Genomic DNA, 13,070 nt, shown 5'->3' on the forward strand with positions numbered 1-13,070 from the left:
GCCTTGACGGATCAATGGATAAGGTTAAATTTTGTACACCTCTAAAAGTATGTTAATTCTTGTGTTTATTTCATCTCCCCCTTGTACTAGATAGCATCATAGCATGACATATTGTAGTGCCATCATGACACTGATATGTATAGTTGAGGACAAGTAAATAATGGGAATTAGTTTTGACATGTAAAGTTGAGGGTAAATAATGAGAATTGACTTTAATGTCAGTTATTTTCATTTTCTCACTATCCAAATTTAGCCCTTTTTTTATAAATAAATATTAGTTATTAGTAATAATAGTAAATTATTTTCTTGTCATGAATCGAACTTGGGACCATTCACCATTCATCCCACCCAATTCTTATATTTCATAGCTTTTACTATTTAAGCTAATGTTACCTCACTTATGTGTGCGAAGTTAATTATATTAATTATGAAGTACAGAACATAAATTATATATTAATTTTGCAAATTGAAAGTGTGAAAGGATATTGTATGAATATCTAAAGAGATGATGAGTGGGTCTCTGGTTGTCATGTCACAAAAAAAAATTGAGTGAACAAAGACCTCATCAGCAATTATACTAAAATCTTTTCTCTATATAAATGTATCGATTTGGCATAAGATTTTCAAGGTGAGCGAGGGAATTTCAATTGAATAAGCATTCATTGATAAAATGAATACTCATATGGAAATTGGTGGTGAAGAGAGAGCTCCTCCGAAGAAAGGTTGGGCAAAGTTTCTGGGCTGGGTAGAAAACTGTTTGAAAGATGAAGATAAGTTGAAGTGGGTTGAAAACATGAGAGGAAGTCTGAGTTTAATGGCTTCTATAATCGCCACTATGACCTTTCAACTCGCCACTAACCCTCCCGGCGGCGTCTTTCAGGCAAATGGCGGCAATTTAGTAGATGATATTATAAGTTGTCTAGACAATGATACCATTCAATGCCCTGGGGAAGCTATATTGGCTGTTGTATACGAATATACTTATACACATTTCTTAATTTCCAACACCATCTCCTTCGTCGCGTCCCTCAGTCTTTGTCTCTTGCTCGTGAGTGGAATCCCTCTCAAACATCGATTTGTGATATGGGGTTTGTCAATCGGCATGTGCATCACCATCACCAGCCTCGCTCTCACCTACATGTTTGCGGCCTCCATGGTCACCCCAAATCCCGTTTGGGAGACAGCTGATAGCATGTTTGGACTAGTCCTCAAAATTTGGATTGTCTTGCTTGGAGTCGTCGGTGTTTTCCTCATCATACGAATGCTTTACCGTGTGGCTAAATGGATCAATAAATGTTCTCGCCCGCCAGCAAATACAAGTACAACAAGAAACGTACATCCCAGCAGCTAACTAGCTTCCTTATGGTTGGTTGCAGATTACGAATAAACGTTATATACGCACGGTTTCATCTCAAACCATGCATGCATGCTCATGTGAGTATGCATGATTTAGGAAATTTGTTGTATTTAATTCAAGTTTTAAAATAAGGGTACGTAGGTACTCTAGATCTTGCTTTCATCTGCGGATGAGTTGTCAACCGGTCTAGCTAGGTTGATGGTTTCGTCCATTGTATTTACTTGTTTGAAGATGTGTGTTAAGTAGTTTTGATTAATTTCTTCGCAATATAGTTATGTTGAATTTGAGTTTCTTTTCTAGCAGCATGCACATGTTGCTTTTCATATCTATATATATTTAGTGGATTTGTATCCAACACACCCAAATTCGGCGAAGCTCATACTGCCAACGGCTTTGGCCAATCCCAAAGATTTCCTAGACAATTTAGAAGAACATACACACTTTGACATGGCATATCCGCGTGTCGGACACGCTGATAACATACACGACACTGACACACTGTGACGTACGTATGTTCGACACATGTGAGAAGTGTCAGAATAGAAATTTATTTTTTTCCAACTCAGACACAGCTGAAACACGATTTGAACATTGAACAGACACACACCTTTGTGGTTGGACACATATAAGAAACACTTGTAGAGTTGTTGTGTTATTAATTTTTTTATTTAAGTTATTAAATCATATTTTCTGACCAAAAAGAGGAGATTAACTAGATAGATTAACTTTGGGTTAATAGTGCGAGTTTGATTTTAGTCCCTTTGAAGAAACTGACGTTTAGTAGCGGTCATTTTTACAATTATTGGTGGTTTTTTACCGCAACTAAACATCATTTCTCTTCAGAGGGACTGAAATCTAACTCACTTACAAACTTAGGGACTAATTTGATAATTAATCCATTAACTTTCTAAGAAGGAGGAGAAAACCACTAGATTAATTTAAATCATTTTTAGGAGGCTATGTTTTTCAATGATGATATTGGTCAAGAAGAAGGAGAAAGTCACTAGATAGATTAATTCTATTTTTTTATGGAGACAAAGTGCTTAATTTGTAAAATGAGGCTTCCTAATATTTCTTTGGTGAAGCTCATTGACATAAGATATAAGTTTTAAGTTTTTCACCATAAAGAGATTAACTTATGTTTGAACTTTGGAAAGGTTGTTATATAAACCTGAACTTGTCTCATGTTCTCTTAATTAATTTTATGAACATATTATCTTGTTTCTTTTTTAAAAAAATGTATTTTTTAATATATAAAAGTTGTGTCCACGTGTCATACTTTGGGTTTTAGTCGTGTCGTGTTGTGTCTCGTATCTATGTCTGTGATCGAGCCCGAGTATGTGCTTTATAGTAGCAAATTAAATTCGACTAATTTTCTCTATTGCGGCATTATCAACCATAGATATACCTTCAGTCATTAGCATCATGACTTACCACATTAGTTAACAACTTGAAAGATAGAGTTAACAATCCTAGGAGTCATTAACTAGAATAATTTTGTATTATGAGAACCTGCATTGACTAAGTCGACTATAAACATGCAACATTAGCTTTGGCTTTTCCGATGCTACAGTTAGGGGTGGGAATAGGCAGGGCCCATGTAAGCTTTGCGTAAATAGGCATAGCCTGCAGTGGCGGATCCAGGACCCCGGGGTCAGGGGGTTCAAATTTTTCAAATGAACACACCGGTAAAAATATAATTTAAAACAACTTTAATATGTTCATATATCATAAATTATACAAGTCATAGTTTTTCTATGCGTGATTTCATATTCTGAAATCGTTGAAAACTTACACTAACACTACCGATCATTTTCTCCCCTCAATCGAGGGAAAACTGAATAAAGTTAAATCTTACATAAAACTTGCAGAAAAATATAAAAGCGACTTTCTCTTATCATTTTACTTGCTAACAAAAATAGCAGGCAAATAAGTAAAAACAGAGGAAAAAGTACCCGTCACTTGAAATTCTGTATCTGCAGATATTTATCTATATATGCACATGCATATGTATGTATGATTCATTAATATCTATCATTTTAGTATCACTTTTGACATTCAATAATTATTTATTAGACTTTTAGGGACTGCAATTGAAATTCTATTGTGTTATACTGAATTCATGCTCCTTCGTTCTGTTTATGTTATTGGTTGCCTACAAATGAAATTACCAAGTTTGACAAATCCAGTGGAGATTACATGTGATGATGGTGATTTGAGCACATATTACTTCACATATCCCAATCAGCATTTTGTAAAATATCTTAGTTTAAATTGACTAACAGAGATGAGAAATCTAAACTGAAAACACCAGAAACATATACTATTCTCATTGAACGTTTCCAATTTAGTAAAGATCAGATAAATGAATATGTCGATTGTCTTCAAGAACTAAGTAACTAACTCGAAACATAAAAATTGAACAAAGGAAGAAGCATAATTTGAGATTGAACTATTGTGTAGACGATGATCCTGATTGCAGTTCTCACTTCTCAGTTGGGTAAGACTAAGGGTAGCGAGAGAAAGAGGGTGAGTGGCTGAGTGCGCATGTGTGAGAGAGAAAGTGAGTGTGAGTCTTTAGTACAAATAGATGCAAAGCTTGGTCTACTAGTATAGTTTAAAATTTTCAGGGGGTTCAAAAAAAATATTATATAAGGGTGTAAGTGCAAATTTTTTTTGTTCAGGGGGTTCAGTTGAACCCCCTCAAGCCAATGTAAGTCCGCCCCTGATAGCCTGTTTAAAAATCTTAAGGCCTGAGTCTGGCCTGTGGCTTGTCAAAGGCTTTTTATCGAGCCTGCCCTGGCCTTCTCGAAAGCCTGACTTGACCTAGTAGCCTATTTAAAGGCTCGTTTCACAAGAAGAGTTTTACGTTTGCTACCAAACTTATCTGTAAAGAAGCTATCAAACTTATAAGCTAACGGGTTAAATTATACCAAAATAATTTTTTCAACAATTAGACTTATAATATTATAAGCTACTAGGTAGAAATGAAACTAAACGAGATTATGCTGGTTTCATAGAGTCGGAGAGCCGATTTAAAATCACACTTCATATTAAGGTATTTAAATACATCATATATCTATTTCTAAATAGACTTATAACTTTGAGTCATTATATAAGTAAATTTGCTTAAATATATAAAAATGTGAATAAGTCTATAATATCAAGATATTATAATAAATTTCTAATATATAGACATCATCAATGGTAAAATATATTTATAATGTACCAGAAAAATACTAAACATTTTTACTTAAATAGGCTAGCCTATAAGGCTTACAAGGCTTTTTGAATGGCCTGAGCATAGTCTTTTTAACTAAATAGACTTTTCAAAAAGCCTAAGTCTTGTCTATTTACCAATTTGGCCTGGCCTGGGCCTGTGATAGGCTAAGTCATAGGCCCCTACGAACGGCCTGACCTATTCCCACCCCTAGCTACAGTAACGTCGGTCATGAAAAATGATGCTAAAACATTAATTAACTTCAAGTCATTTAACATAAAGACATGTTGCACACGTTAAGCCAACCCTAATTTGGATGTAGAATCCACTTTTGCCTCATTAATATCCACAGTCAACTGACAGTAACGAGCGTTTTTCTTGTAGTGAATTTTTTCACCTTTTTTCTTTTTATTATACATTTCTTTCTCATCATACCACTCGTAAAGAGTTTCATACAAAATAAAATGGATGAAAGAAGCTAACTTGACTTGATGCCCGACTAACTATCCTATGTACGCATAACCTCAAACGACAAAAAAGAGTTTCACTATGAGCACAAATGTACTATAACATCAGTAGCACCAGGCCATAATTTAGTTTTGATTCATTTTATCTTTTCTTTTTCATTTGTCTAATTTTCACTCAATTTGTTTTTGTTAGATTGGATAACTCTCACCACCATTAGAGTTTTCACAGTTTCCACCACGAGAACCTTCACTGGAATTTCCACAGTTGACACCATTGGAAGACTGATTGCCAAAAGAGCAAGTCTGATTTCTCGCATGGAAGGCAACAGGTGTAGGGGTTACTTATTCTTCAAGAGAAGCATGAAAAATAGCATGGCTATCAACCTTACAAAGAATGTCAGTAAAGAAAGGCAGAGGTGCTTGATCAAACTGACTCGTGGAAAAAATTGCATATGAGGGGTCAAAACCATGAAGAAACCAGTGAACTTTGTCATCATTAGCAAAAGGGGCACCAATAGCAACCAACTGATCACAAATGGTGAGTAATTTTCGTCCGTACTCAGAATCATTGAGGGAAACGCGACGAATAAGAGCTCATCACGGACATGCAATTCATGGGCCTTGCTTGGCGAAACATAAGTAGTGTGTAGAGCAATCCAAACATCTCGAGCAGTGGTTTCACTGAGAGTCTCAGATAAAGCCTCCTCGGCCAGCGGTCAATAATCAAAGTCAACAGTCAACGTTGACAGTAAGGTCAATGACCAAAGTCAACGGTAAGCGATGATTGCACAGACAATCATGTCTGCAACTGCAGCTGGCAGCGCACAGTCTGATTTCTCGCATGGAAGGCAACAGGTGTAGGGGTTACTTATTCTTCAAGAGAAGCTTGAAAAATAGCATGGCTATCAACCTTACAAAGAATGTCAGTAAAGAAAGGCAGAGGTGCTTGATCAAACTGACTCGTGGAAAAAATTGCATATAAGGGGTCAAAACCATGAAGAAACCAGTGAACTTTGTCATCATTAGCAAAAGGGGCACCAATAGCAACCAACTGATCACAAATGGTGAGTAATTTTCGTCCGTACTCAGAATCATTGAGGGAAACGCGACGAATAAGAGCTCATCACGGACATGCAATTCATGGGCCTTGCTTGGCGAAACATAAGTAGTGTGTAGAGCAATCCAAACATCTCGAGCAGTGGTTTCACTGAGAGTCTCAGATAAAGCCTCCTCGGCCAGCGGTCAATAATCAAAGTCAACAGTCAACGTTGACAGTAAGGTCAATGACCAAAGTCAACGGTAAGCGATGATTGCACAGACAATCATGTCTGCAACTGCAGCTGGCAGCGCACAGTCTGATTTCTCGCATGGAAGGCAACAGGTGTAGGGGTTACTTATTCTTCAAGAGAAGCTTGAAAAATAGCATGGCTATCAACCTTACAAAGAATGTCAGTAAAGAAAGGCAGAGGTGCTTGATCAAACTGACTCGTGGAAAAAATTGCATATGAGGGGTCAAAACCATGAAGAAACCAGTGAACTTTGTCATCATTAGCAAAAGGGGCACCAATAGCAACCAACTGATCACAAATGGTGAGTAATTTTCGTCCGTACTCAGAATCATTGAGGGAAACGCGACGAATAAGAGCTCATCACGGACATGCAATTCATGGGCCTTGCTTGGCGAAACATAAGTAGTGTGTAGAGCAATCCAAACATCTCGAGCAGTGGTTTCACTGAGAGTCTCAGATAAAGCCTCCTCGGCCAGCGGTCAATAATCAAAGTCAACAGTCAACGTTGACAGTAAGGTCAATGACCAAAGTCAACGGTAAGCGATGATTGCACAGACAATCATGTCTGCAACTGTAGCTTGCAGCGCACAAAATCTTAGGAGAATCTTGTCTAGCGGCGCACAGAGTCTTAGGAGAATCCTGTCTGACGACGCAGGGGACCGGATCTGGCTTTTTGGCGGGTGACGCTAAATCCGAGGGCGACTTGTTGGCGGCTCGGTGGGCAGGATTGGCACTGTCAGCGGCTGGGGGACAATTCAGGCGGCTGCCAGCGGGCAATCTGGCACAATTTTCGAGGCGGTGGTCCTGCACGGATTTTGAGGCAGTAGAGAAAAAGAAAGGGAGAACGGTGGCGCCAGGTTTGGAACCTAAACTTGATACCATGCAAGATTAGATAATTCTCACCACAAACTATGTTCGAGGTAGACAATGTTATTATTTACAATAAAAAAATACATAATATGCTAAGGAATATTTTAAGGCATATTACAAAATGTATCAAATAATAATAACAATAATATCTCGTACGATACTATGCCTATTTATCTCTAACATTTTTTTTATCTCATTTATCTTCGGTACGTATGTCGCTCCTAACTTTCAAATAAAATGTAATATTTTTTATTTTATTTGAAATGAGCATGAAATATAAGTTAAATAAAACTATTCAATCATCGTGACTCGTGAGATGGATTAAATATCACCAAATAGCTCCAATTGAATTGACTGAGTTTTTGAATATCTCTACTTGATGGTTTAAGGGGAAGGAGTCGGGGTTGGTATTCCACACTCATTGCATAGAATAATAATACTATGTAGAAAGTAAGAAACAAGGCGGCAATGTATCAATTACCATGTAACGCACTTGACATCTGACAAGAAAATATTTTTATTTCAGCGATGGATATACCCTAAGTAGTTTATAAATATGAACTGAACTATTCATGCCAGTGTCACTCTTTAATGAATATATTGTTCTATCACAATACATTGGTATCTTTCTTTGTTTTCACCTTTGGAATTTTATCTACGACGTCGTTTTCATTGTAGCATGGAAAAAAACTTGGAGAACAAACATTCACTAACAAACATCTCCCCACATTCCCACCCTTGGGCGCCAGGCAAGAGGCATTCCGCGTTTACTTTGACTACAATGTTGATTTCGAGGAACATTCTACTTTTTCTGTCTCACTTTTTATAAGTTTTTATTTTAAAATATAAGTCAATTTACAATATTTATTAAACGTTAATTTTTTTTTTTCTTTTATGTCTTATGTCTATCATTATGCTTAATACTTAATGTTAAAATATTATTTCCACTATCATAATTTTGCTTTATTTCAAATACCACTTTCATCTAGAGATAGTGGAATATTAAGGAGAGATAATTTTTAAAGAGGGTAATTCAGGAAAACTATTAAAAAGAATTACAAATTTATTACTACTAAATAATTTTAACTATTTTTCTTAATTTTAGAGAATTGGGTAAGAATTTTTTTTGGTAAGGTATCTATCTATCTATCTATCTATACTATATATAAAGGGAGAATTTATGCAACCTTGGGGGCAAATCTGTCATTCAACAAATAATTTGACAAATTGTGAAAGATGAGCATGGATATTTTAGTAAATATGCATTTTATTTTGCTTAGATTGAATCTCAGCCGTTCATTCCATATAACCTTAAAAAGAACAATTGATCCAACTTCAAAGTGTCTAATAATGTCACAAGAACCTTTCAAATTCTACAATCATATTCAAATAAGGAAAGTAATATAAAATTTAACGTTTTAAATTTAAACATTAATTAATGTGTGGTATTTTTTATATTCCATTTGGTTTTTTTGAAATGATATTCCATTTGGTTAATCAACAATTCTTTAACAATCATGCATACTTTTAAAAAATATATATTTTTACTTATTATGTGATTTTTTGAGTGATATACAAATATGTTATTTTGTTAGCACATAGATTTTTAGTTTTTTATTTATTCTAAATTTTTAGAATTTATGTAGTTTTATTTCTCTTTTAATTTCACCATTTGTCCAATCAAATATTTATATTTTTTTATACATTTTCTAAAAATATATATTTTTAATTCATCTCTTATGAAATTGATTTTAAAATTTGAGATCACTTTAATGATTTTAATACTTTAAAAGAATTCTTGATCTTTCAATATTCTGATTGTTTCAACTTTTTTAAATTAATGATTCATGACTTTTCACTATCCAAAAAATTTCCTCCAATTTTAATTGATTCTAAAATGAATATTATTCAATGAATGGAATGGGGAAGTGAACTGTTGGGGCTTTTCATATCATTCATGGTTTAGTCTTTAGGTATAAATACTCTTCATTTGTTTGATTTGTCTACTCTACGTCTTTCCATTAACCTCATCTACATTTTTTGGCTCCAGAGTTGTTTGTGACTACAAATCATAACTCTATGCATGGTTTCTTTGTTGCTGTGACATTGGTGAGTTACAAACTTATGTTTTAGGTTTCAAGTTTTGTAAATCCTGCTCCGAAAATCAATGCGGTTTTTAGACAGTGTACATGTTCTGTTTTAATCTTTATTTTTTCTTTAGATTTTTCTAGAAGGATGTAAGATCAAGATTTCCTGAACAATGACTTCATGTTTATCAATTTCATTTTTGTGTGATTTATTTTTCTATTGTTGTGTCAGTATGTTTCCAATATGCATTCTTCTTGGTTAGCTTTTTGTTTCTACTAATCACCCCCTTGCTTTGTCTCTTTTTTAGCTTTGTTTTTCAAAGCTGTGAATAATACACTCTTTTGCTTTCTAAAAAAAAATGCATTCTTCTTGGTTCAAAAATCAATCCAAGATTTGAAGTCAACATCCTCTTATCTGAGGTCAATTGTTGCGGTTGATCTACTCTCTAAGGTATAATGTAACCGATGTTAAGTTTCTCATGCTAGGCTTGGTGTTAGCCATTAAAAAGTTGTACATCTCAAGGTAGCCAACTAACTAAACTTTATGAAATCTCATCTTATATATAGTTTCTTCATATCATTCTTCTTAGTTTGATTCAATATTTCCATTGCCTATTTGTCATCCTTAAAAAATTTGGTGTATGGCATTGAGAAGTTTTTGTGAACATCCTCAAGGGACTCGAAACACCTGAAAAATTGATTTCCAGTGGCCCAATTATTCATTCATATCATTTAACATCTAAATTATCATTGAATAATTTTTTAAAGATTGTTTTGTAGGCTGACAACCCTTTTATTTGACTTTTTTTGTCAATTGTGAAGGTATGTTTCGTTAAGTGTGATAGATATATTTTATGTCATATTTTTACTCTTTGTCAAATTGAGAAATATTTTTTCTCGATTTTTATTTTCTTAATGAATAAAAGTTTATGCTTTTGAAAAAAGTTCACTTAGATCCAGCATGAAGACATTTTTCTTTGAATGATTATATGACAAAAGAATTTCTAACCTTCAAGTTAGATTTTCATAATAAGTGATATATTATTTTCAATTTTTTTATTAATGATATTTTCTAGACCAAAAATTGAAGGATATTGGTCCTTTTTTATTTTCAGGGTCAAATTCTTATATATACAAATAAAAATATAATAAACTGAATTTTTTTTATTATTGAAAAATATTCCATTAACATGCTTAGTCTCTATCAGCAAATATTATTCAATAAAATATCCAAAAGTTAAATCTTAAGTACAGGGGTGAAAAACACAGGAAGATTAAAGAAAACACATTAATACACTATAGGGGTTATATATAAGTTAGAAAATATAAACTTTAAAGATTGAATTCAAATCTAAACATAAGAAAAGTATATAAAGTTACATATGACACATTCAAGGACGTGTGTTATACAATGAGTTTACTTGAAGATGATAAAGAATATATTGATGAAGTAACAGAAGCCTTGCATTGCGGCACAACAAACAATCTTAGAAAACTTTTTGCTACATTACTATTATCATATCTGTAATTCAGGTTCCCTCTGATACGATTGTCCTGCACGAAGCCGGGACAAGAGGTTCGACAACTGCTTAACAATAAAACAAAACTTAACAACAGAACCAAGAACACACAGTAATTGTTAACCCAGTTCAGTGAAAACTTTCACCTACGTCTGGAGGGTTTGCACCCAAAGAAAGGAAATCCACTATCTCAAGATTCAGGAATTACAGACACTCATGAACAACTCAGTTCATAGTTCACTTCCTAATCTACCCAGTGTATTTCTACTTAGAATCTCAACCTAAGTATGAGAGCCCCTCTCACTTTCTCTCAATCACTGCCACAGTGATTGGTGAACACAATGAACAATCAGAGTTTGAACGCAATCAAACAACACATAACCCTTCTTTGCTTTATAGAATCAGTGAGCAAAGAGGATTCACAACTAACAAAGGACAAAACACAAATAACAAATCCTAAAACACTTGATCTCTCTCTATCAGCTTCCTCCCCTTTATGTTTTAGGTCTTCATCCTTTTATAGACTTCAGCAGCGGTAGCATGGGCTTTAGGGTTGGCACGGGCCGAAGATACAGATTGCAGTAACAGCAATTCAAAACGCAATCTTGAGAGATTCGGTTTCTTATTGCACAAGTAAAGATAGAAACCAATCTTTTAACAAAGATTGTTTCAACAAATAACAACCCAACAAATAAACCCTTCTCGATAGCTACTTGTTCCTCAAGTAACTCAAAAAACATATCTTCAATAAATCTTCAGAGGGCCCACAAACAGAAACACAAGCTGAGGACTGATGCCCTAGCTACACGAGATCAGATGCCACGGCATCTGCTTCGACAATCGGTTGTTTTGACAAAATGCATGGCAACATGTTCCAACAATATCTGCTTTTAAGGGCATAATTTGTTTGGAAAGAATCCTGAGAGTATTTAAGTGATGATATTTTACATATAGACGAAGATTTATTACGCAACGTAGTGGTAAATACATATTCAATCAAAGCTCATACAAAAAAAAATTTAGGACAAAAATCACAAAAAATTTAATTTCACCGCATCTACAAAATAAAAACAAATACATTCATCACTTGAAAAAAAATACAAATTTATATTTTCTAATATCTAAAATTAATTTTATTCTTTTAATTCATAATAAATTTTCTATCAATAAACATAAAAAAAAATACAAATTTAGAAAGAAAAAATATACGCGATAAAATGAATAACCCCCGTGCATCGCACGGGTATAAGTACTACTATATATATATAAGGAGCTAGGGGCCCCTCAACCCAAAGTTACAAGGAAAAAATACAAACACACCTTAAGTTATGTACACAGTCAGAAAACAGAGCTGGGAAACAAAGTGCTACTAAGAGCAAAACCAACCATAAAACACTGAGATACAATACTAAAGCAAGCTTCATCAGACTTCTACTACCAACTGAAAACACAACTTCAGCCCGACCAACCCAAGGGGACAAAGAATCACATAAATTCCAAGCAATATAGAGGATTCGCTTGCCATTCATATGAGGAGCAACAGAAGTTCTTTGACTTTGCTCTTAACCAATTCCAAGCCCTTAACTTTGCAATATCCACTACTTTCTCAGCATCCAATTGAGCATTGTCAAGATTATCTTATTTCTTACCAACCAAATAGACCATGTGACAGCAAACCAAAAAGATTTCATACCTCTCCTCTCTTTTGCATTTTTCAGCTCGGCCCCATGTTGAAGAAAGTGATGCCTGTAGTCTTGAGGTATTACTATAACTATTCCAAGCCACTTGTAGCAAGCCTTCCACACGCTACATGAAAAAACACAGGAAAACAAAAGATGTTCCAGAGTTTCCTCTTCGATTGAGCACAAAACGCACGGCAAGGAGGCTCCAACCGGGATAGCTCTTCTTCTTCTCAAGCTAACCTTTGTTTGCAATCTTCCCCATAATACCCGCCATCGAAATGCCATCACATTTGAAGGAGCAAGATCTTGCCACAACACTTCAAAAGCTTGAACTGTTTCCTCTAAATCCCGACCTTCCACGATGTTGAAAGCAGACTTTACACTGTACCTTCCATCGGTGCTTAGTTCCCAGGACCACGAATCCTTCCTTCCTTCAATCAAGCTTACTGATTGCAATGCTAAATGGAGCTCTACCACCTTCTCTTCCTCTCTTGGTAGCAATGGTCGACGCCATGTTAGATTCCATCTCCAAGAACCCCTGTCCCACTGACCTATATCCCCAATAATAGAATTAGGCT

The 13,070-nt window shown here is 34.9% G+C and overlaps 1 protein-coding gene across 1 annotated transcript; it reads left to right on the forward strand.

Annotated features, from left to right (window-relative positions):
* The first annotated feature begins 611 nt into the window (after positions 1-611).
* Positions 612-1,644, forward strand: LOC130742740 (uncharacterized). The gene has a single exon (XM_057594841.1). The coding sequence runs from the start codon at positions 671-673 to the stop codon at positions 1,349-1,351; it is 681 nt and encodes a 226-aa protein (XP_057450824.1). The 5' UTR covers positions 612-670; the 3' UTR covers positions 1,352-1,644.
* Positions 1,645-13,070: the final 11,426 nt, after the last annotated feature.

The sequence above is a fragment of the Lotus japonicus genome, chromosome 3 (genome assembly GCF_012489685.1).
Source record: "Lotus japonicus ecotype B-129 chromosome 3, LjGifu_v1.2".
Lineage (NCBI taxonomy): Eukaryota > Viridiplantae > Streptophyta > Magnoliopsida > Fabales > Fabaceae > Lotus > Lotus japonicus.

Bases quoted from the DNA above. Each gene is read 5' to 3' on its own strand.
- LOC130742740 (XM_057594841.1), top strand. From the start codon at position 671: ATGAATACTCATATGGAAATTGGTGGTGAAGAGAGAGCTCCTCCGAAG.